Here is a 26,944-nt window from a genome sequence, read left to right as displayed (position 1 = left end):
CTTTATCCACCCGTTGATAGACATTTAGGTTGCTTCCGTATCCTGACTATTGTTAATAGTACTACAAGGAACATTGGAGGGCATGTGTCTTTTTTACTATGGATTTCTCAGGGTATATGTCCGGTAGTGGGATTGCTGGATTGTGTGGTAGTTCTATTTTTAGTGTTTTAGGGAACCTTTATATTATTCTCCACAGTGGATGTATCAATCTGCTGTATGGCTCAGGGAATAGCTGATATAGCTATTACTAGGGATATGCTGTATATCTTGATGCTTTGTAGTTAACCAGATGGGTGGGATGGGACGGTGGGGAGGGAAGGAGTTCAAAGAGGGAGGAGATATATATATACATATGACAGATTCACTTCATGGTACAGCAGAAACTAACACAACACTTAAAACAACTATTCAGTTCAGTTCAGTCACTCAGTCATGTCCGACTTTCTGCAAGCCCATGGACTGCAACACACAAGGCCTTTCTGCCATCACCAACTTCCGGAGTTTACCGAAACTCATGTCCATTGAGTCAGTGATGCCATCCAACCATCTCATCCTCTGTCATCCCCTCTCCTCCCGCCTTCAGTCTTTCCCAGCATCAGGGTCTTTTCGAAACATGTATATTGTCTAGGGTGAAAGAGATCACCAGCCCAGGCTGGATGCATGAAACAAGTGCTCGGACCTGGTGCACTGGGAAGACCCAGAGGGATCGGGTGGAGAGGGAGGTGGGAGGGGGGATCGGGGTGGGGAATACATGTATACCCATGGCTGATTCATGTCAATGTATGTCAAATGAGTCAGTTCTTTGCATCAGGTGGCCAAAGTATTGGAGTTTCAACTTCAGCATCTGTCCTTCCAATGGATATTCAAGACTGATTTCCTTTAGGGTGGACTGATTGGATCTCCTTGCTTTCCAAGGGAGTCTCGAGCGTCTTCTCCAATGCCATATTTCAAAAGCAACAATTCTTCGGCCCTCAGCTTTATAGTCCAACTCTCACATCCATCACGACTACTGGAAAAACCATAGCTTTGACTAGATGGACCTTTGTTGGTAAACTAATATCTCTGCTGTTTAATATGCTGTCTAGGTTGGTGATAACTTTTCTTCCAAGGAGCAGGCATCTTTTAATTTCATGACTGCAGTCACCATCTGCAGTGATTTTGGAGCCCAAAAAAATAAAGTCTGTCACTGTTTCTGTTGTTTCCCAATCTATTTGCCATGAAGTGATGGGACTGAATGCCATGATCTTAATTTTCTGAATGTTGAGCTTTAAGCCAACATTTTCACTCTCCTCTTTCACTTTCATCAAGAGGCTCTTTAGTTCTTCTTTACTTTCTGCCATGAGAGTGGTATCATCTATGTAAATGAGGTTATTGATATTACTCCCAGCAATATTGATTCCAGCGTGTGCTTCATCCATTCCAGCACATCTCATGATGTACTTACTCTGCATATAAGTTAAACAAGCAGGATGGCAATATACAGCCTTGACATACTCCTTTCCCAATTTGGAACCAGCCTGTTTTTCCATGTCCAGTTCTAACTCTTGATTCCTGATATTAATACAGATTTCTCAGGAGGCAGGTCAGGTGGTCTGGTATTCCCATCTTATCTCTTGAAGAATTTTCCACAGTTTGTTGTGATCCACACAGTCAAAGGATTTGGCGTAGTCAATAAAGCAGAAGTAGATGTTTTCCTGGGACTCTCTTGCTTTTCCAACGATCCAGTGGATGTTGCCAATTTGATCTCTGATTCCTCTGCCTTTTCTAAATCCAGCTTGAACATCTGGAAGTTCACATACTGTTGAAGTCTGGCTTGGAGAATTTTGAGCATTACTTTGCTAGCACGTGAGATGAGAACAATTGTGTGGTAGTTTGAGCATTCTTTGGCATTACCTTTCTTTGCAAGTAGAATGAAAACTAACATTTTCCAGTCCTGGGACCACTGCTGAGTTTTCCAAATTTGCTGGCATATTGAGTGCAGCACTTTCACAGCATCATCTTTTAAGATTTAAATAGCTCAACTGGAATTCCATCACCTCCACTAGGTTTGTCCATAGTGATGCTTCCTAAGGTCTGCTTGACTTCAGACTCCAGGATGTCTGGCTCTAGGTGAGTGATCACACCATCATTATTATCAGGGATTTTTTGTACAGTTCTTCTGTGTATTCTTGCCACCTCTTCTTAATATCTTCTGCTTCTGTTAGGTCCATACCATTTCTGTCCTTTATTGAGCCCATCTTTGCATGAAATGTTCCCTTGATATCTCTAATTTTCTTGAAGACATCTCTTGTCTTTCCCATTCTATTGTTTTCGTCTATTTCTTTGCACTGATCCCTGAGGAAGGCTTTCTTATCTCTCCTTGCTATTCTTTGAAACTCTGTATTCAAATGGGTATATCTTTCCTTTCCTCCTTTGCCTTTCACTTCTCTTCTTTTATCTATTTGTAAGGCCTCCTCAGACAGCCATTTTGCCTTTTTGCATTTCTTTTTCTTGGGGATGGTCTTGATCCCTGCCTCCTGTACAATGTCAGGAACCTTTGTCCATAGTGCTTCAGGCCCTCTATCAGATCTAATCCCTTGAATCTATTTGTTGCTTCCACTGTATATTCATAAGGGATTTGATTTAGGTCGTACCTGAATGGTCTAGTGGTTTTTTGTACTTTCTTCAGTTTCAATCTGAATAATTTAAAAAGATACACAAAGTATTATTACTGATTTGACTTTAAACAATCTTTCAAATAAAACTAAGAAATAATATTTTGTATTACTCATGTTCCTGGGTTTCATTATCTCTTTAACTCAGGAATGCTATTCAGCTATTTTGGGCTCCCTTTCACTGCATCACAATTTAGAAATTATCATCAGGTAGAAAGCTGTGAATATATTAGAATTTTTCTGATTTATGTCCCTGTTCTGATAATTCTGTACTTTTATTGCACCTATTTTACCTAGGCTTTTACTAGTTCATGGTGGAATTGCATGTCCCACTCCTATTATTCCTACATAGGCAGGAATGAAAGTATACTGTGAATTATTCACTTTAAATAATACACTTTTCATTTGTTCTCTTTTGAATTTTTTCATTTCCCCCTGAAATTTCCCATATGTTCATTCATAAACTCTATTGTTTTAAGTTATTGAACATATTGTAATGACTGCTTGAAAGTCCTTTTCCTCTAATTTAAATATCCATGGTATCTCATGGTCTGTTTCTATTGATTACTATTCCTGTTGATCTTAGGTCATTGTTTCTTCTTTTCGTTGTTGTTGTTATGATTATTATTATTATTTTGTTTGTTTTTGCATACCTGGCAATTTTGTACTGTGTGTTGGACATTGTATATAACAGACTATACAATTCTGTGATCTTCTGAAGAGTGTTGGTTTTTTACCTAGAGGCACTTAAGTTACTAGCTGATCATCTTACTCTTGTGGTGGCTTATTTTTACATTTTGCTAGTATGGACTATTTTTTTTGACAATATTCTTCAGGTCAAACCTCAGTTTATTTATTTTACTTCTAAGGCATGGAGCCCCCAAGCTTTCAGTGAAAAGCCTAATATGTTTGTCTGATCTGCCTAACTTGACGGAATTTAGACTTTACCATGTCTGCAGTGAGAAAGTCTGATCAGCCTCTTCAACCTTTTACCTTTTGAGTTTCACAAGATCCTTTCAAGTGTCCTTCTGCATGCATAGTTCGTAGTTCAGTCTAGGACTGAGGGAGAATTTATGCACATATTTGAGAACATTACCCTCCTTTCTCTCCTTTTTTCACGTGGTCTCTCCCTTAATTTTTAGCCACACTGGCTACTGTGAATGCTGCCCTCTGACATCTCCTACAAATAAAATCGTTATTTTCAGCTTGGGCTCTAGTTCCCTAGCCCTGCATGGATTGAACTCTCTAACGGGCTAGAAAGCCTCATAAATGCAGATTTTTTTTTTTTCCTCAGTGGTTTTATTCTTTCAAGAGGCAAATCCCTTCAGTTCACCCTAATTTTATTTGTCATTGTCTTTAGCTTGTTAAATATTCTTCTTAGAGTTTATATATTTTAAAAATACTTGTCCAGAGTTTGATACACACAAATGTGCCATTCCATGCTTTTCTGTTTATTTTCAGAAATGATGCATATAGAGCATACTATCAAAGTCTGGGAAATGTTACTTATTACAAAGCCATTTATTGTAAATGAAGAGATTTAACGTTCAGTCATATGCTTCCCAGGTGGCTCAGTGATAAAGAGTCCACCTGCCAAAGCAGGAGATGTGGGAAATATGGTTTCAATCCCATGGTAGGAAAGATTCCCTAGAGGAGGAGATGGCATCACACTCCAGCATCTTGATTGTAAAATCACAAGGACAGAGGAGCCTGGCAGGCTCCAGTCCATGGGGTTGAACAGAGTTGGACATAACTGAGCACATGTGCATGAAATATTCAATCATGATGTTAAATTTTTTTTAGATTCTCCAAGTATTCTTTCTTTTATATAATAAAAGCATTAAAAAAAGTTATAGCACTAACTTTTCTTTAAATTGTATTCCCTTTCTTAATTAGTCATACAGACTGAATTAATTTCTTAACCTAAGGGAAGCCTATAATCTTGGCCCTTCTGAGATTTTCTAAAGTAAATTGGAATAAGAAAGAAATACAGATACACCCAAAAGGATTTCACAGATTTAGATATAGATATGCATTCTTGTTTCTACATGTTTTCTGAATAATATTTAGAATATGTTATTAAGAAATAAAGCAGTAAGTTTTCACTTAAAAAATTTGAAACGTATTTGAAAGGCTTCCCTGGTGGCTCAGATGGTAAAGAATCTGCCTGTAATGCAAAAGACCCAGGTTCAACCCCTGGGTCGGGAAGATCCCCTGGAGAAAATCATGGCAACCCACTCCAGTATTCTTGCCTGGAGAATCCCAGGGACAGAGGAGCCCGGTGGGCTACAGTCCATGAGGTCACAAAGAGTCAGACACAACTGAGCAACTAGCATACTTCAAAAAGTGTAGTTTTCTATGACAGCTCCTTGATAAGTAAGCAAAGCATTTTTTTCACTGCCCCTCTAGCATTTGCATATAAAAAGTTTGACTGAATGTAATTTTTCTAAATCAAAAGCCAGTAGGATTATCAAACATCTGTAGTTCCCTTTCATGGTTTCTCTTTTTTTTTTTTCTATTATCTTTGCTAATAAATAAATACTCTTATATTATTTTAAAAAGATTGAGTGATCAAGTGGATAATGAGTACCTTGTAATTTGTTTATATATCATACAACTTTTCAGATTTTATTTAAAATAAAAAATAAAATAATAAGCAATATTTCTATCTCCTCTTTATATGCATAGAGTATACCTTATCCAAAACCTAATTATAGAAAATTGAACTGTACCACTTGAAATAAATTAAAAACACAAACAACACACACACACTCACAATTCAATTTGAAAAAGACTATTTGTCCTCGAAAGATTTATTTCTTTTTAATATCTTCTGTTGTACTGTTTAATTGTTTCTTTAATTACTCCCACATATCTACCTTAACATCTTGTCTGATAACCTTATCTACACAACTGCTATTCCTTAGTTGAAAAGTGATTTAGTGATGGCTAATCTCCTCTTCTCTTTCAATTTATGCTTTCCCTATTGTCTACTCAGTACTGGAAACAGCACTTGAAGTGACTCAAGCTCTTCTTCATTTCCCCTTTGCTTTAATTAAATCATGTATTGGCATTTGAGGGAATTTATGGCTGATAATTTTAGATTTGTCTTATGCCAGACAATGTACTGTTTCATCTATTCCTTGTCAGCTTAGCTTTTCTTCCAGAAAGCTGTATTAAAAGGATCTTTAATTAAAATATTATATAAATATAATAAGCAGCCTCACCCAGGCTTAACAGTAATATTGTTCTTTTGTCTGCCATTTCCACTGTTAAAGTGACTTCTACATCAAAATATCCATAATTCTGTGGCAATTGCACACACAAAAAGGCAACCAAATATATTTACATATATAAGCATCAGACAGCCATGTCATATAATAAACTTACATTGACTTAAAAGTCTCAATCATCTTGCTTAATAATACAAGTTGCTTCTGTAATCATTTGGCCATTTCACGCTTACCTACATAGTTGGTAATAATATGTGGAACAGCTGCAAACTTTCACAGTAATAGGTACAATCGAATCTGATGTGTCTAATTAATTTTTAGTCCAACAAATTAGTTTTGTTCTTCATTACTCTCCAATGGGAGGAAGACATTATATTTCATTATATTTTTTTTTGTCTGAAAGAGCAGTGCACTGTCACAGGTCACACACATCCCATGTCTGTGCTCTAATTAGTTCAACTGACAACATTGTTTGAAAATTACTACTTGTACAAGAAACGCTAATACACCTTGGGCAACATAAATATTCCACTATATTCAATATGCTGCTTTATGACTCTTTTACACAAATGAAGGACAAATTTTCTTTTCTGATTATGCTATACGGTGTTCTCTTTTTAGTAATACCTAGTGTTTAGCACAGTCAAACATATATGAATATGAGCTCATTTTAAATACATTTTAGACTATATTTATATGTATAATGATTAAAAGCAGATAGATTAGGAAAATGAACCAGGTTTACCACACAGGTAAAGGTGATTTTTAAATCTGGAAATTAACACAAAAGAAACTTCAGAAATGAAATACTGGACTATATAAAAATTGGACAGTAGAATATTGCATGCAAGGATGGGCATGATGAAGGACAGAAATAGTAAAGACCTAACAGGAGCAGAAGAGATTAAGAAAAGTTGGCAAGAATACACAGAAAAACTATACAAAAAAAATCTTAATACCCTGGATAACAATGTTGATGTGGTCACTCACCTAGAGCCAGACATCCTAGAGTGTGTAGTCAACTGGGTCTTAGGAAGCGTTACTATGAACAAGCTAGTGGAGGTGATGAAATTCCAGTTGAACTACTTAAAATGCTAAAAGATTATGCTGTTAACGTGTTGCACTCAATATGTCAGCAAATTTGGAAAACTCAGCACTGGCTTGAAACAGGAAAGGTCAGTTTTCATTCCAATCCCAAAGAAGGGCAATGTCAAAGAATGTTCAAACTACTGTACATTTGTGTTCATTTCTCATGCTAGTAAGAGTATTCTTTAAATCCTTCAAGCTAGGCTTCAACAGCATGTGAACCGAGAACTCCAGATGTACAAGCTGGGTTTAGAAAAGACAGGAATCAGAGATCAAATTGCCAACACCTGTTGGATCATAGAAAAAAGCAAGGGAATTCCAAAGAAACATCTACTTCTGCTTCACTCACTACACTAAAGACTTTGACGTGTGGATCACAACAAACTGGAAAATTTTCTAAGATATGAGAATACCGTACCACCTTGCCTATTTCCTGAGAAACCTGTATGCAGACAAAAAAGCAACAGTTAGAACAGGACAGGGAACAACTGACTGGTTCAAAATTGGGAAAGGAGTATGACAAGGCTGTATATTGTCACCCTGCTTATTTAAATTATATGCAGAGTACATCATGCGAAATGCCAAGCTAGATGAATCACAAACTGGAATCAAGATTGTCAGGAAAAATGTCAACAACCTCAGATATCCAGATTACACCACACTAATGGCAGAAATTGAAGAGGAAGTAAAGAGACTCTTGATGATGGTGAGAGGAGAGAGTAAAAAAGCTGACTTGAAACTGAACATTCAAAAAATAAAGATCAAGTGATCTAGACCCATCACGTCATGGGAAATAGAAGGGAGAAAAGTGAAAGCAGTGACAAGTTTTATTTTGGGGGGCTCTAAAATCACTGCAGATGGTGACTGCAGCCATGAAATTCAAGGATGCTTGCTCCTTGGAAGGAAAGCGAAGACAAACCTAGACAGCAAATTAAAAAACAGAGGCATCACTTTGCCAGTAAAATTTCATATAGTCAAAGCTATGGTTTTTCCAGTAGTCATGTACGGATGTGTGAGCTGGACCATGAAGAAAGCTGAGTGCCAAAGAATTGATATTTTCGAGTTGTGGTGCAGGAAAAAAATGCTTGAGAGTCAATTGGACAACAAGGAGATCAAACCAGTCAATCCTAAAGGAAATCAACCCTGAATATTCATTGGAAGATGGTTGCTGAAAGTGAGTTTCCAATACTCCTGATGGGAAGAGCCAACTCTTTGAAAAAGACCCTGATGCTGGAAAACATGGAACGCAAAAGGAGAAGTAAGCGGCAGAGGATGGGATGGTTAGATAGCATCACTGACTCAATGAACATGAACTTAAGCAAACTTTGGGAGAGAGTGAAGCACAGAGAAGCCTCACGTGCTGCAGTCCACAGGGTCACAAAGAGTCAGACATGACCTAGCAACTGAACAACAAATAACAAACAAATGGGTATTCTGATTGGCTTAACAAAGTAAGTTTCTTTTATTCATAGTCAGTCTAATATGGGTTTGCAGAATGGAGGATGGGGTTTCTACTCCATTGAGTTTTTCATGGCATGTGGATCCTTCCAGCCAATGGTGTACCGTCTCTCATAGGGTCAGCATCCCACAACTGATCCCTTGTTCTATCCAACACCTTAGGAAAGAGAGTATGAATGCCGTCTCAGTGGTACATGGATTGGTCCAGAGATACCATGCATCTGTCTGTGTACAATTGTCCAATATTCAGTCACTTTGTTGCACTCAGCTACAAGGGAGGCTGAGAGATACAGGCTAATTTTCTTCTCTGGAAGAAAGGTGAAACCTTGGTAAACAAGTCACCTATGGTTTGAAGGACTCTCATATCTAGATAATTTACAACTTATATTCCTACCTGGGGCTTCCTTGGTTACTCAGATGTAAAGAATCTGCCAGCAATGCAAGCACGCCTAAGCACATATGCTTGCACATGTAAAGAGGTTAATAGGAATACTATAATTTGTGACTCAAATTATGGCCCATGTAAAGCTAAGAGGTACTTAAGACCCACTCAGGTAGGAGTAAACTAAAAGTAAAGTCTTGATCATTCAGTCGTGTCCAACTCTTTGTAACCTCATGGACTGTAGCCTGCCTGGCTCCTCTGTCCATGGGATTCTCCAGGCAACTTACTGGAGTGAGGTGCCATGCCCTCCTTCAGGAGATCTTGCTCATCTCCTACATCTCCCGCGTTGCAGGCAGATTCTTTACGGCTGAGCCACCAGGTTAGTCCACTCCTTACATTCATCATCTGAATTAATCCTCCCAAACGTATGAAACAGAAGCTACTGTCACCAGCTAATAGAAACAGGGATTCCAGAAGATTAAGTGCCCTACATAAACCCATTGCTTTCCTAGCTAGGAAGTGACAGAGATGATACTCAAATGTGGAACTTCAAAGACCTTGCTGTTTCCAGTATGTTACAGTGCCAGGATAACTAAAACAAGAGAATTACATGTTCCTTTGATATGATATGCTGAAATTTGCCATTTATATTTTGCTTACAATTTATCTTTTAATTATTTGTTTACTCACTAATGAGATATGATATTAATATGAGAATTCACTTAGTTTCCAGTTTCTGAATTCATTCATCTATTAAATAAGCACCTAAATCTTTGCACATTAGTAATGTTAGAATTCCATGAGTCTTAAACCTGTTTAAAAATGTGGATTGAGATTGTCTTTATTGTGTCTGAGAGGGCTAAACTGTCAGAAATGTGACAACTTCTAGAATAATCCTAGTCTAGATTTAAATGTATGATTTGTTACATAGACCTTAGAATTAATTTTCAAGTTGTTTTAGCCAACTTTCAAGTGGATTTTCAAATTAGTTTCAGATACTTTAGGGGCATTTAGGAGTTTTATCTTTCTGTGAGATTTTAACTATAGATACTAATCTCTATGAAAAGATGTTTATGTTATTATCATTATTTAATATAGCAGTTTCAGTACCTTCCAGAAAATTAAAGTATGTTTGATCAAGGTAAAGTATTTGGTAAAATATTAAGAGAAGTATTTTGATCATCTGTATTAGCAGTGCTGTAGGGGAAAGGTAATTTTCAAATACCCAGTTTAAATGTTGTAATTGCTTTTCTTTTTTTAAATGAGAATTGTCTTACAAAATGCTTTACCTAACTGAAGAAAAGTTATTATTTCAGCTCACACACTTGTTTTAGTACTTATATATGAGGCAATAAATCAAGAAGTGGTTCTGAATCTGTCCATAATAAAACAAAACACAAAGGAGCAATGTTCTTAATCACATTTCAAACTTATGATTTGATTCTTCTTTTTAAAGTTATAAAATCTGCTTACCAGTAAATTGTTACAGGGTCAGGACACAACAGATATTACCTGCTTCAAAGAAGGTTACAATCTTCTGTGCCTTTGGTATAGCACGTATGTATTTTTGTGGGATTTTGGGTCTTAATATTTACTAGTACTAACACTGTTGTTTCTTCCATAGGGGGACGAAATGAAGTTGTCATTACTGAAAACAATAACAGCATAACTGAGCAAATCACTGATGTTGTGAAGCAACCAGCTTTTATAGCTGGTATTGGTGGTGCCTGCTGGGTAATTCTGATGGGTTTTAGCATCTGGTTGTACTGGCGAAGAAAGAAGAGAAAGGGACTCAGTAATTATGCTGGTAAGAGGCTATTTCCAGCTAAGAAAATATCTTAGCTTTAGAAATATGATAAAATGCAAGAGAAAGAATGAAATGGATTATGAAATGAGTGAATGAATAGGTGTTTTTTGCTTGATTTAAACCATTATAAACAACATGCTTTAATACACTGTTCTTCATCATATCACATTATGACCATAAGGCCATCTTTTTGCCTCTATCTCCAAGGAAGCATAAGAAGAGTGCAAACCAATAATGTGATTAGCCATTTTTCTCAATAGTTCAAAACACACACACACACGCACATAGACTTTGCAAGTTATGACACCATGTTTGAAGAGGATATTTAAGCAAGAGCATTCCTAAAATGCTCAGGAAAAAGAAAAGATTTGAAATGTATTTTTTTGTATTTAACAATACAGATTACAAAGGGAAATGTATCCCAGATGAAAAATACAAACAAAACAAAACAAAAAATTTCACCAGGATTGATGAAACTGATGAGGCATGATTTGTTTTACTAGTCACTTAAATAGAATGTCTATTTTAAAGTGACCAATGAGCATTTTAGAAAGAAGAAAAAACAAGCAAAAGAAAGAGAAGAAAAATAAGATCCTAGATGTTCTACTTGTTTGCAAAAATGTTTTCTTTGAATCCAGAACAGGAATTTTAAGGATGCCCAAAGTTGTGGCCTTCAAAATACATCCAAGGCTGAAAGAGAGAGAAAATTATCAAGTCAGTGAGTGAAAAATGACCTTGATAATGAAGCTATGTTCAGTGAAAGCTTTAATTATATTCATTTTAAGTACTTTCTCTAACAATGATAAAAAAAAATTGCCTCACAAATACTTTACATTTTCTGAAATTTTCAAGGGAACAATTTTATCATTGTCCTACAAATATTTTAAAAATCTTTGAGATATTTTATTAATCTTCTATTTCTAATTTTTACTTTATTAAGAGGCATAAATGTCTTCATAAGTGATTTTGACAGAGGCTTCATTACTTATTAAGCTTATCAGCTGCTTTTACTTGTAGCATCCAAGCTTCTAAGAATAGTTCAAAATGAAAGAAACAGCATCCATTTGGTTGTTTTTCTTGTTATTGAGTGGTATTTAAATATGATCAGTTGATGATCACATTGCAGCTCATGACTATAGCTTGTAGAAATAACATTTGTTAGTTACTGGGTAGAATATATTCCCAGGACTAGAGAAGGTAGTGTAGTGTATTCGTTGCAGAGGGTTTCCATACTTTGTGACTTGCTATTCTCATTTCTCATTGGTTGCTGATGCCTGCTTCCTTATGCTTTGTCATCTGAGTGCTTTATCACCCTGCCAGTGAAGGATTCTTCCTGCAAAGGGGTGCTGGGCAATGACTGCTGAGTGTCAGAGTCATGAACATTAATGATACTTTCATGTAACTTCTTGTTTTGCAGTCCAGTCCCCTGCTTTCATTCCCTGAAGATATTGTCCGTTTACCTGTCTGTTTAGTCAGTCACCATGTTCTGTTTTGTCTCTGTGACATGCCCATGTAAATCAAAGACTATTTTTGTGCTTATCTCTTTGCTTGACTTTAGTGAAAATAATAAAAGACTGACAATGTTAGTCACTTCAGTGCCACATTTGGAGTGTTGCATTTTTACCCTCTGTAGGATTTTCATTTACTTCTTCCTAATAGCATTACTCTCATAATTAGTAGTTATGTTTTTTTGTAAAATCATGTCAGAGAGCCTTTCTTCTTTTCTTTCTTCTTCTCTTTAAAAACAGCAGTTCTTTATATTTGATTGGAAAATATCTGTTGGTCTTTGAGCTGGACAAGAATAGCACATTTCCTGTTGTCATTTCTCATTGTGATTGATATCCATCTGCTTGTAGAAGAACTGCTAACTCAGAAGGTGCTATGCCCTTCAAATATTTTGGAATCAGGCCAAGCCACAGAGCAGGCTTTCTGAACCTTTATCCTTAATTGATAGATGGCTGACTCTCAGAATGGATTCACCTTCAGCTGGAAATTTGCCTTCCAGCAACTGCTGTTCTCTTCTAGGTGAGAAGCAAATGAAAATCCACACTACAGGTACTCAGCATTGCATATCTGACTTGGTAATATTCTCTACACATTCCTCCCCGTAAATATCCTAACCTCCGCTTTCTGAAATTTTTATATTCTTGTCTTTCTACAGCTTAAAGAATATGAGGATTGTAAATAGGCATGCTTAGTGTAGTATTTGTTTATCATATGTTACAATTTATGATATTTGATTCACGAGCTAATGATCTGTTTTAAGAGCACAGAGATTTCATACAGGGCTAATTTTCTCTGAAGTATTTTATAAAAGTTATTGAGAAAGTAGTCTATGTGTAATAGTTCTGTTTATATTTTGGTTTTCACAGAAATTTCTGTGGGAATCTTCTAATTTTACAAATATAAAATGCAAAACTGGCAACCTTAAAGCAATATAATTTTACTCAGAAAATGAAAAGTCTAAAATTTCTTTTTACTACACAGTAATATCTATATAGTTTCAAATTTTTCTTACTGATTTATGACACCAGTGATCATCTTTTTCCAAAGAACTTAAGTCTATATTGGGATCAGTATTTAAATTAATTTATAACAAAAGATGACTTCATTTGCTTTAGACCCCAAATGTGATCTTAGATTATACTTCAACATCCTTTACAATTCATATAAATTCAGAAACATGCATTTTAATAATGCTGATCCTAAGTAGAATTGAAGTGGTGATTTAGTCACTAAGTTGCGTCCGACTCTTGCCACCCCATGGGCTGTAGCCTGCCAGGCTTCTCTGTCCACGGGGTTTTGAGGCAAGAATACTGGAGTGGGTTGCTGTTTCCTTCTCCAAACCAGCAACTGAACCCAGGTCTCCTACACTGCAAATAGATTCTTTACCAAGCGAGCTACCTGGGAATTCCCAAGTAGAATTAAAAAGTAGGTTGAATTTGATTTCAGTACTTGCCTTTTCTACTTCATTCCAAGTCTTCTTAATATCACAGGTAGATTTTTAACCATCATAGGGAAGATTTTAACCATCACAGGGAACTTTAACTAGTGGGGAGAAGAAATCCTTTGCAGAGTGGAAAACCCAAGTCTCCACAGGATGGCTTCCACTCACCCTACAGGCAAAAGCTCACCCACTGATTTTTATTGTGGTTAATCTTTGACTCCATCTCCATGTGGAAATTATATTTGAATGCTTAGAAGAAAAGTAAAAAAAAAAAATGACATGCTATTCAGCGTTGATATTGTTCTCATGATTCAGAAGAGTTAACATATTGATCATAGAACACTAGTGGATCAGCATCGTAGATTATAAAAGCAACTGTCAGGAATCAAATGTAAACTTACACAGCGAAATGATCTGAGAGGAGAATTTGGCCTGAATGTAAAGTTTTGCTTCTTTACGCAGCAGAACATGGCGATTTCCCCAGGGCAAAGTTACTAGCTTCCTATTTCAGGATTTTCCTATTTATTCTTTGTTTAAATTCTTCAGACACAAACACGCACAAAACATTTGCTCATGGCTCAAAGATGGGCAGCTAGAATGAGAGACATATTCCCCTGTCTCATATTCTACATGAAATCATTTTATTTTTTTCTAGAGTAACATGCATTGTTATTTATCTTGATCTTCATTGAGTACTAACAGTGCTTGCCTTTGCCTGTGAGCTTCCTGACTGCCAGAAATATTCACTACCTGAGTTGTTATAGGACGAAATAGAATCATGAAGATATTTGGGCAGAAAATATTAGGTGACTTTTGAATCTAAAGAAAATTTTGATTGTATGTGTTAATGGTGTTTGTGAATAGAAGAGTGAACAATATAGTTTGCGTAAAGCCATACAGCTTTCATGAGGATTCTGTATGTCATATTATGATCTTCATGAAGACTGCATGATTTTTTCAAACTAATGCTGGTCATATTTCTATCAATAATTTTAAGTTATCAACTTTTTAATGAAAGTAAACTAACTTTCACACTTTTAAAGGGATGAGTTCTATGTTATGAATATTACCTCTGAGGATGGTAGATTTGATTAAACTCAGTAAATGTAAATAATTTAATGAGTGAGCAAATTATGAAATACCAAACACTTCATGCATAGGTTTTAAACCATTGGTGAAATTATTTGACAAAACCATCCTAAGACAGCTAAAAGATTTGATGGAATTTTTATACTCTGATTATCTGGGCTTGAATTAAGGCTTATTAAAAGAGGATTAATCTACATTCATAGTTGAGAAATAGCTTATCAGGCAAGGGAATGAGGCTTGGCTGGCAACATTAAAGTTTCCATTTGGAGTAGGAAAATGTGACCTACTAGAGATAGGCACTCTGAAAGCTTCCTTACCTCAAAATGTCAATTTTCCATGTAGTTATATTTCCCTTTTCCCTCAGTGTTAGCAGGCGTGAGATTAGGATTAATCCTGACAGATAATAGTAGAGGTACTTTGTATATGATCTGAACTTGCAAAATCTCTTTACCTTGTATCTTTCATAAATGCTGCAATAAATTCAGAATATTTAATATATTTCTAAAACAGTTAAGAGTGTAGTGTCTATAGAGCTTTTTGGAAACCTTAGCACTAGTCAGACAGTTTTAGAAATAAAAACTCCTGTGCACTCTACGTTGCTCCCTTCAAAGTCTTAATTTTAGATACTATCAGAAACTCTTGGTAAAAAACACTCACTTATTTAAAAGTTACTTTTGAAAAGCACAAAGTTACTACACTATGATTATCAAAACTGTGACTACAGCAAGACTGTTCAGCCACCTACCCTCTCTATCCTCTTTCAGCTTTAAGGTAGTTCAGCACCTCTGAAATGAGACCTACTTCTAAACAGCTTTCAAATTGCTGAGGCATTTATTTTTATGTTTCTCTGTCTCTACACACACACACACACACAATGTTGATCAAAACACCAAATATGACTTCCATTTTAGGAGATCTAATTGTTTATCCTTTCTCCTCTGTTTTTAATCTCACGGTCAAATAGAACTCATTTACTTTTGGTCTGCTTTTCAAAATGGAACAAATCTAAAAGTTTTGGAGCATGGGAAGAAAAGGAAACCTGAAAAAGTATCCTCTTTTTCCCTTGCTTCAAAAAGACAACAGTTCAACTTTATTACGTAAGGGTATTGAGTTTGTTGTTGTTGTTTTCTCCTGATAGAAACACACAAAATTTTTTTTTAAAAATTAAAAAAAAAAAGAAACACACAAAATTGAAGTTTTTCATACATATCAAGTTGTGTCCACAGGCCATTTTAAGTCAATTATGTGTTTATATAATGACTGTGTATTTTTGCCTCTGTATAGTTGGTATGAAGAGGCACAAACATAAATGTCTTTAAGAATTATTTTTGACAATCTCTTTGTAGATTTGAAATTATTTAATGATTTATATAAAAGTAGAAAATGGATGTGTATTGAATGTTCTGAAATTTAAAATTCTTTCATTCACAACATTTAACTCTCAGTTGGTAAATATGGACCATACTATAGAGTCTACACTCTTAACACATCTGTAAATAAACCTCAGTGAATGTTTGAATGTTTTTTCCCCCAACTTTTTATTGTGGTACAGTACACGTTACATGAAATTTGCTATCTTGACCATTTTAAGTGTACCGTTCAGAGGCATTAAATACATTCATGATGTTGTGCACCATCACCACCATCCATCTCCAATAAACTTTTTCAGTTTTTAAAACTGAAAACCTTTGCCCAGCAAACAACAACTCCCCATTTCCCTCTCCTTCCAGCCCTCACATCACCATTTTACTTTCTGTCTCTGTGATTTTGACTACTTTATGTACCCCATAGAGTACATAAATAGACTTTTACAGTATTTGTCTTTTTGTGACTGGCCTATTTCATTTAACATATAGTCCTCAAGGTACATCCAAGTTTTAGCATATGTCAGAATTTCCTTCCTTTTCAAAGCTGATTAATATTCCGTTGCATCCGTTTATACACTTATCCATTCATGCATCAATGGATGCTTGGTTTGCTTCCACATTTTAGCTGCAATGAATAATGCTACGATGACCATGGATGTACAAATATCTCTTTGATATCTTGATTTCATTTCTTTTGAGTATATATCAAGAAGTGGAATTTCTGGGTCTTATTGTAATTCTATTTTTCATTTTTTGAGTAACAAACATGGTATTTTCAACTAAGGGTAAAATGGTTTTTACCTTCCACCAACAGTACACAATGGTTTCAGTTTCTTCATATTCTCAATGTTTATTTTATGTTTCCTGCATAGAAACCAACCTAACAGGTGTGAGATAACATCTTATTGTAGTTTTGATTTCTATCTCCCTAATGATTAATGATGCTGATCATCTTTCCTTGTACTGACTGGCATCTGAATGATATCTTTGGATAAGATTTTGAGTGTTGCATCTTAGTACTTTAATATTTACAGTTTATGAAAAATTTAACATTGCTAAGTACATAAAGTCAAATGTAACTTAATTTTTGTTCAGTTGTCCTCAGCTTCAGTTGTCTTCTTTTTTTCTAATATTATTTTTTGCTCTGACAGTAACAGAAAATTTGGGTAAGGAAAAAAGAGCATCCAAATTAGATTTCCTTAGCTTCTCCCCTCATATCTTCTAAACAACACACTGGAAGGTGTAGCCCATCCGTCGGCTGATATTCACATTATCTTAGCCCTCTTTTATCAGAGTAAAACAATCACTTGATAGTCCATTAAAAAACCACATACTAGAAAGTCACTTCAGATGGAAAGTTAATTAGCTGCACGGTTCTCACATTTTGCATTTTTCCAACCTAATCAGACCTTTATTTAATGTCAGCAGTGATTTTTTTTTTCAATAATTGTTTCAGATCAACTTTTTATTTTTGTTGTTGTTGTTAAAAACCGTTATTAAAGGGACCCAACGTGGTATGGGCACACAACTGATTGTTGATTCCCAATACTTAAGGGAGCCCATCACAAAGCAGACTAGTGATCAATATTTATCTTCTTCATAGCCAGTCCTGGGTAGGTGCAAAGGTTCTGTCGGGATTGTTTTGTACTACACTTGAGAAGATACCTAAAAACTTCATAAAGCAGTGTGCTTTAGGTACCAATGAGATGTTTCTGAAAGTACAGCCTCATGAATTCCTGATAAACCCTTGGATGATGATGATATTGCCTAATTATGATGCCATAAGAGATATATGGCAGTGGCCACAGGACTGGAAAAGGTCAGTTTTCATTCCAATCCCAAAGAAAGGCAATGCCAAAGAATGCTCAAACTACCACACAATTGCACTCAACTCACACACTAGCAAACTAATGCTCAAAATTTTCCAAGCCAGACTTCAACAGTATGTGAACCGTGAACTTCCAAGATGTTCAAGCTGGATTTAGGAAAGGCAAGAGAGCCAGAGATCAAATTGCCAACATCCATTGGATCATCGAAAAAGCAAGAGAGTTCCAGAAAAACATCTGCTTTGTTGACTATGCCAAAGCCTTTGACAGTGCGGATCACAACAAACTGTGGAAAATTCTTCAAGAGATGAGATGGGAATACGAGACCACCTAACCTGCCTCTTGAGAAATCTATAGCAGGACAAGAAGCAACAGTTAGAACTGAACATGGGACAATAGACTGGTTCCAAACTGGGAAAGGAATACGGCAAGGCTGTATATTGTCACCCTGCTTATTTAACTTATATGCAGAGTACATCATGAGAAATGCTGAGTTGGATGAAGCACAAGCTGTAATCAATATTGCTGGGAGAAATATCAATAACCTCGGATATGTAGATAACACCACCCTTATGGCAGAAAGTGAAGAAAAACTAAAGAGCCTCTTGATGAAAGTGAAAGAGGAGAGTGAAAAGTTGGCTTAAAACTCAACATTCAGAAAACTAAGATCATGGCATCTGGTCCCATCACTTCATGACAAATAGATGGGAAACAGTGGCAACCATGGCTGATTTTATTTTCTTGGGCTCCAAAATCACTGCAGATGGTGACTGCAGCCATGAAATTAAAAATGCTTGCTCCTTGGAAAAAGAGCTATGACCAACCTAGATAGCATATTAGAAAGCAGAGACATTACTTTGCCAACAAAGTTCATCTAGTCAATGCTATGATTTTTCCAGTAGTCATGTATGGATGTGAGAGTTGGACTATAAGTAAAGCTGAGCACCGAAGAATGGGTGCTTTTGAACTGTGGTGTTGGAGAAGACCCTTGAGAGTAACTTGGACTGCAAGGAGATCCAACCATCAATCCTAAAGGAAATCAGTCCTGAATATTCATTGGAAGGACTGATGCTAAAGCTGAAACTCCAATACCTTGGCCACGTGATGGGAATCACTGACTCATTAGAAAAGACTGTAATGCTGGGAAAGATTGCAGGTAGGAGCAGAAGGGGACAACAGAGGATGAGATGGTTGGATGGCATCACTGACTCGATGGACATGAGTTTGAGTAAGCTCCGGTAGTTGGTGATGGACAGGGAAGCCTGGCGTGCTGCAGTCCATGGGGTCGCAAAGAGTCAGACATGACTGAGCAACTGAACTGAACTGAATAGATATATTCTTAGACAACCTTAGGGAGGAGACTGGGGAACTACATTTAGAAATTTATAAAACCTAAAGAGTTATCATACTTATTAGCTCAAACTTAAGAAACAGGTGAATTATGGAGAGATTATTCAAATGAGAAAGTATTTACTAAGTGTATACTTTAAGTAGCAAGTTCATTACAAATATGAATCAATTCATAAAATGTTATTTTCACTTTTGCTCACCAAGTAATCATAGTAAATATAATCAGTGTCTTCCAAGATAGGACATGTTGAATTCACAGCTGTGAAACGGTATTTTTTCCTTCTTCCCAGGAACTAGTTTAGCTGATGCATATTAATTTTGGTCAGAATTGAAATTGTGCAGTCCATAAACTTCTAAACACCAAATTTTTCCCAATGATTTTTTAGTTAAGTAATTTAGTGGCAAAATTTGACCCAAAATAATATGAAGTCATATATAGACTTTGTTCCACTAATTGTGAATATTCACATCTCATTGCAAAACTAATCATTTTGAATATAGTTGCTGACTCAGATCTTCTCTGCAGTGTGCATCATATTACCTGTCTCAGATCTGAAGCATTTTAATTCCAAACAAATTTAGCTGCAAAGATTGTGGGTAGGAGATGATGCACCGAAACTGATATTTATCTTCTTTGCTGATCCTTGACACCCACTTTCATGTTGTTAGCTTTGTAGAATGAAATCTAGTGACCAGAGGGAGTGGGTTCTCCAGCTGTGGGCTTTACTGGATGCTTGTTGGCATTGCTAATATGCTCCATAGTTTTAAAAAGGACTTAAGTTGTATCATCATTACATACAATGGGAATATATTCAATAAGTTGAAAGTCTCATTTTTGTAAGGATTCGTAAATGAAGCAAAGCATTCAATACGTTAGGTATTCTCTATTCACTACAGTTCATGTCTATGATACAGTAATTGTAGTATTTCAACTCATAGTGATTCTCAGTGTCCCTAAAAGGACCTGTGATGGAGAGGAATAGGTTTTCAATCTGTACCTGTTTCCCTGGTTTCATTAGAAGGATATTACCTGTTTGAACTCCCTGTTTCAGTTTCCATTATGTGCAGTTTGTCTTATGCCCTCTAATTAGGACACCTGTATATTAGCATTAAAAATCATGGTGTGATAATTCTTTGTCAATGCATGTCCATCTTCCAATACCATATATGTACCAACTGACATACATATAAAAATTGCCCCTTTGACTTAACCGTGTGTTTGGCCTGAAGAATTTTTAGATGTCTTATTAAAGTCGGAACAAATGATGGCTTTGCTTTAGGCCAAACCACTGCTTCCTACTATCTGTGCAATTATGTTAATTATATTTTGCTATAATTCCCAGGGGCTTCAGCTCTAAACGAAAGGCCAATATGTAGTTGTTGTTAATTGTAATTAATATTGACTACTTGTGTGTGTTTCTTTTTTTTCACAGTTACATTTCAAAGAGGAGATGGAGGACTAATGAGCAATGGAAGGTATACCAAGGAGATTTTTTATTTTTATTTTTAATCAGGACTGAGGAAACTACATAGTAAAAGACAATTATTGTAATAAACGATCACTTATAAGTCTGAGAATTCTAGAAGGAATTAAACAGCTTACAACAAGGTTTAATGATCTATCTGTTGTGCACTTCAGAGGAATCAAGTCCAGATGTTTCATATCTCCCAGATGCCCCTGAAGAAATTAGTAGTAAATATCACAAGGAATGTGTTCATTTGTTAGCAGGATGTTTATTGCATTAATTAGACATTAGCAAATGAAGTTGCTCTTGTTTAAGGCTCCTTATTGGTTCTCACCAAATTGCTGTGAGTGAACAATTACACATAATCGATCACAAAGTAAATGATTCATGGATGATGAATAGGCTGTAGATTGATAGGACTGGATTCCACAACTTTGGATACTCAATTGAAATTGATAAAAACTGATAACAAACCCATATATCCTCATCTATTTTCCCTTTGCCGATATGGAGATTGTAATTAGGCTCTGGTAATAACTTCCAATCTCCCATTTAATCAATATTTTAGCAAAAAGAGATTAGGTCTAATGAGAGCTGGTGGATGTAGCCAGAAAGCAGTTGGATCTCCTTCTTGCAGTTTCCATAGAAACACATGTTTCTCTTAAGGATTGTATCACCAAGGGTCTATCAGGAAAAAAAAAAAAAAACTACGATGATTATAGATGTTGCTATATCTTTGTAAATATGGTAATAATCTGGAAAGGGATCAGAATCCCACTTTTACATTAAAGATAGGGATTCTTTATTGAATATGATGCAAAAGAAGTTTTCTTCATAGATGATTATGCACATACTGGATCAGACCGCAGTGGATCTTTTATCACCCTAAAATACTTTCATATTCTCCTAACACTTTAAATTTAGAGAACCTGAAAATGTACTATTGATGGAACAGTATAAATACTCTTCATTTATTTCCCTTAAGTTCCTTGCCTGTAAATCAACCATGAGGGCTCATAACAGGGGTTACAGCCTATAGGGGACAGATAAATATGGGAGCTGCAGGAATTGAAGGAGCAATAGCCCAAAGTCCTGGAAATGGCTGATACTAAGCAATCATTCTGAGCAATTGTTCCCTTGAGATGCCAATTTATCATTAGATCTTGTTTCAGGATGCTGCTACGTTACCAGTGTCCTACCAGTTTCAGGGGAGATGACTGAATTCATTTGGATGTCAGCAGAATCCCAGGCAGGACTCTTCTGCTTCCATTGACAGGGATGATCTATACAGAGCCTCAGTGAATTGCCAAAGTTCCTAAATTCTTGAGAGCCTCCAGATTTTAATTTGAAAGTGAATTAAAATCTTAAATTCTTTAATCCACTGTAGTTCATGAGACAGATGTGCACATCGCTCATGGAGTTCCACGGACTGATTTCCATGTTTTCCTGTTTTAGCCGCCCAGGTCTTCTAAATGCTGGTGATCCCAGTTATCCATGGCTTGCTGACTCATGGCCAGCCACCAGCTTGCCAGTAAACAATAGCAATAGTGGCCCAAATGAGATTGCAAACTTTGGGCGTGGGGGTAAGTTGTGTTTTTCAAAATTCTCTCATTTGTGATTTGTTTTCTTGGCTTTCCTGGATGTTTTGAAAAAGGCATACCAAAATGTATTTTCTTCCATAAGTGAATTTAGTGAAGGACATGTATTCATAGTACTGTACATTTGCTAAATATTTCATTATAAAGCTGTGGTATCTATTACCTTGAGTAAAACTGAGCTTTTAAGGATGTTATTAGTAACCAAGAAGGTAAGCCTTTTGTTCTTCATACTATTAGTACATGATTAAGGGTTTCCCAGGTAGCACAGTGGTAAAGAATCTGCCTGCCAATGCAGGAGATGCAAGAGACTCGGGTTCAGTCCTTGGGTTGGGAAGATCCCCTGGAGAAGGAAATGGCAACCCACTCCATTATTCTTGCCTGGAGAACTTCATAGACAGAGAAGCCTGGTGGGTTATAGTCCATGGGGTTGCAAAGAGTGGGACATGACTAAGCACAGTACATGATTACTAAATCAGGAATTATGCAGCCAAACAGGGCTTATGGTTTAGAACTAGTCATTTTACTTCTCTGATTATCATTCAGTATATATTTATTGAGTGTGTCCTGTGTGCCTGGCTCCCTGGCAGACAGTAAAAATATCACATAAGAGGTAGACACTTAAATAAATATAACAACATGTTGACAGCTTTTCTGTAATTCTACAATTGATAATTTGTACCCCAAATAAAAGACAAAAATAGTCTAAGTAGCTGACATGCTGAGGTCTTCAAAATTCGGTACTAGGGTCCTCTCCATAGGTCTTTATAAAGAAAACAGAATTGGACTTACTATGAAAATCACCACCTTCCCCTCTCCACCTTTTCATCCAATCATTAGGAGAAGAGTGGGTTTAGAGAAAGATGGGACTGGAGAAGTCTCAGGCCCCAGTGTTTGGTTCAGCTGATACATGAGCTTTCCATTGGCGTAGGATTGTGCAGATAGCAAATGGACTGGTACCTTGCCAGTACCCCACATGGAAGAGCTGTCTCCTGGGAGCAGGAAGGTGCTATGAGTAAAGTATTATTTAGGCTGATATATGAAGGAAGAGTGGGGAGTCAAAAGTATGTAGAGAAGAAATTTACTGTGTCTTAAGGTTCAGAAAGTAAGGGAAACATTCACCTATTTAAGAAATGAGTGAATTTCCTAATGACTTGGGTATCGATTGCAAGGCAAAAGAATGCTAAGAAATATGGAAGGACAGGTAACAGAGGGCCTTCTAAGCCACACAAAGTCTTTATTTTTTTTCACTTGGTTAAGGGCAATTGTTTTCTTTTTTTTTTTCTCATTTATTTTTACTAGTTGGAGGCTAATTACTTTACAATATTGTAGTGGGTTTTGTCATACATTGACATGAATCAGCCATGGATTTACTTTAAACTTTGTTAGAGAATGATCAGAATCTTAGAATGTGAGTGCTGTTTTAAATCATCCAGCTAGCTGCTGGGTGGAGGATGGAGATAGGTTGAAAAATTTGGGTGATTAATTAGGAGAATAGTGCTGTAATCTAAGAAATTTGTGTGAATCCTCTGAAGGGTTATATATATATGCTTCTAGGAAGAACTAATGTAGGAGACCCAGGACTATGCTAAGTATTCTGGGTTTACTGTAAACCTCAGTGGTGGATTTCACATGTATGAGTGTGTAAACATATTGACTTAGAATACAGTCATGGATATTGGCCTTTTCTCTTTATGAACGTAAGACCAATGCATGTTTAAACATATTTAAAACGGTATTTTAAATAATAAAGTGACTAATTATTGCACAACTCTGCATTGTGTCAGCACCAACTGAAAAAGGGGGCCTCCCTCCCGTAAGTTGTATGACTACTCAGCATCTTACTTACCCTCTGTAATTCAGTCCACCCGATTTAGATTTTCAGTTGCCCAGACTCTGAAAGTGGCTGCCTCCCCTTGGTGTCAGAATTCTGAGCCCTGCAATTATAGGTGTCACTTTATCTTGGATAGTTCTATGCCCAAGCATAGTCTTATCAGGAGATCAAAACATTCCTCCCTGCCCTACCCACTGATTGTGAAATTCTGTTCTTAAAGCTTTTATCAATCAAGGAGTAGCTGCCTTTTTTTTCTTGTATTTGCATTGGAATAACACACCATTCTATCTTTATATCAAGAAATAAATGTACAAAGGTGGAGAAAGTGTTTTGTTTTTTTTTTCAGTTTCTAGCAGATTACATTAACATTCTAAAATGTCTCTTATCTAATTTAGGCAAAGGATACTTCTGAAGATTTTCAAGGTTTTCTTTTTTTTTTTCCATTTCCACTTCATTTTCATGACATGAAAATATTTCACAGGTCACTCTCAAGGCCGTGACAAAGTTTTTGCAGAGTTAACTGTATCTCTTTCCAGTGTGATAAGCATTTTAAGCATTTACTAAAAAGACAGGACATTTTGCAAATTCCATTTCCTTTTCACAACAAATGTAATAAGTATAAGACATAGATAATCATAATTCTAACTTAGAGGTCAAGAAACTAAGGTTTATCAAGGTGAATAACTTGAGATATATCTGTAGAATCCAGATCTAACAGATTTTAAAGACTGTGTTCTTTTATTTACACTTCTCTACAATTCTTAAGGTAGGATTCACATGTGTAATTGTATTACCACGTACACTTAGAGGAATAACCATGGATGCTGACATTTTTTTCCTTTAAGAATGTTTACTAATACATGTTTAAATGTAAATACTATTTTGAATAACCAAGTCCTAATAATCACATGTATTCATTTTGACAATACAAACTATTAAAATGCCCTTTAATTATTCAGTAAGTACTTACTCTTTGCAAAACACTAGATGAGGAATTATGGAAATACAGACATAAATCCCAGGTACTCTGTCCTCAAGTAACTTAAGATACAGTGAAGGAGACAGTCATTCATGGAAGTAATTATTCCAGGCAATGAGAAATAAATGCATGTGTAACTAGGCTGCTGAAAAACTGAAGAATTAAATCATGAGTAGTTATGACTAGAGAGAAGGGTTTCTATAATTCATAAGTTTCAGACACAAATGTTAACAAATGCCAGTCAGAGAACCTAAGGTATCAAGAAGGGGTAGAAGTGGACTGTGTAGAATGTAAAATAAAAAGTCCTGTCTAAAGATGGCAGCATCTATTCGAGTCCAGGATCCTGGGGGGAAGACTGGCCCAGAGTTCCAAATCATCTGATGTTATAGGATAATTCCCCACATGCAAATAGTCACGTATAAGCCTCTAGTATTTTAATGTTGGGTCATAATTCAATTTACTTTTTGAAAATGTAAGAGTGAGCAAATAACATTTGAAGGAAATATGCAGCCCCCAAATCAATATAGAAGCACTTAGAATTGAAGACTAATTTCATCCAGCTGAGAGAGATTCTATTTCTAGAACCACATAGCTTTAGTTGGCATAGCGTATGAAGGATTAGATTTTCATACTATATTTTTTCCATTTTAAAACATGTGAACACACAGCCATTTAAAACACTTGCGGTAGCTCACGATCTAAATCCAAAGCTTTGAAGAACCTCATATTCAAGATGCTGGGAAGTTGGGGTCAGTGTTGAAGAAGGGTATCTGTCCAGTTCACCAGTGAAAGACATGGTAGAGGCAGCAGAAGCAAAACTCAAAAAGCTTCCCTAGAGTGAAGGAGCTACTTTCACAATTTTGATATGTTGTTAAATATCAAGCATCTCAGAGAATAAAAATGATACTGACCTGATGCTTTACAATGAAGCATATTTCTTTGTCATCAAATTTTCTAATCAGCTTACAGCTAAAAACAAGAAGGGCTAGAAAGTAGCTGTAAAATTCTGAATCTGAAAACAGTGTACTTACTTATACAACTTGATGAAATATTATAAATGTGAATATGTTTAACTATTTAAAACAGTTATTTAAAAAGTACATATATACTTAATTATAAAACAGGTTGGAATTTCAGACTTCAAAACCTTCAGAAAGAACCTACAGTGTGTGATTATAGTGTATAAAATGTGTTTTAAATGTCTTACTGCTGTTGCTAAAGATCATTTTTAGCTTTTGTAAGATGCAAAAGCAAAATTAATATTTTTACAAGAATCCTTATTTCAAGTACTGTTAGATATCATAGAATCTAAATGATTTAGGATATTTTGACTACTTCAGTTTTCTCCTTGTGATGATAAGCTGGTTTTGTTACTGAGATCATTTGGTTTATTATTATAGTACTATAACTAGTTGAAAATTTTCCATAATGAAATCAAGAGGGTTGATGAACTCATGTCCTGTGAAATGTGACTTTCAGAACATATATTATTAAGTAGCATAATATATATTTGCTTTTAACTCTACATGATTAAAAATAGTATTAGTAGGTTTTTTTTGTTTTTGTTTTTTTTAGATTCTAGTGTCTTTATTCTGAGAAGGAAAATAAGTGCTCAGGAGAGAGGTAGCAGTTCTGAATTTAAAAACATCATGTAAAGATAATTTAGCACACCAAAGTGATAAATGGACTGATTGATATTCAGTGTTTTTCCTGAAGTTTAATTTTAGTCTTGCTGTATTACAACTTGAAACTATAATTCTGCACTTCTAAGATTTGGTAGCATAAATTAAACTCTATGATCACCCGGATTGCTTTTTCTGTAGTTAAATCCTGCTGTATTGTGAAAATGACTTATTCATGAAAATCTTCCT

At 35.9% G+C, this 26,944-nt stretch overlaps 1 protein-coding gene across 16 annotated transcripts in view; it reads left to right on the top strand.

The window, feature by feature from the left end:
• Positions 1–26,944, top strand: part of ROBO2 (roundabout guidance receptor 2) — a 1,429,762-nt gene that overhangs the window by 1,354,276 nt on the left and 48,542 nt on the right. For all 16 annotated transcript variants that reach the window (XM_070455070.1, XM_070455067.1, XM_070455068.1 and 13 more), the window contains 3 exons: positions 10,438–10,620; positions 20,633–20,675; positions 22,121–22,248. In XM_070455070.1, the coding sequence (XP_070311171.1) occupies positions 10,438–10,620; positions 20,633–20,675; positions 22,121–22,248 (354 nt within the window). The remainder of the gene's footprint in view (positions 1–10,437; positions 10,621–20,632; positions 20,676–22,120; positions 22,249–26,944) is intronic.

This window comes from Odocoileus virginianus, chromosome 25 (genome assembly GCF_023699985.2).
Source record: "Odocoileus virginianus isolate 20LAN1187 ecotype Illinois chromosome 25, Ovbor_1.2, whole genome shotgun sequence".
Taxonomy (NCBI): Eukaryota; Metazoa; Chordata; class Mammalia; order Artiodactyla; family Cervidae; genus Odocoileus; species Odocoileus virginianus.
The sequence above is the reverse complement of the archived record's forward strand: the minus strand, read 5'-3'. Positions and strand labels throughout refer to the sequence as shown.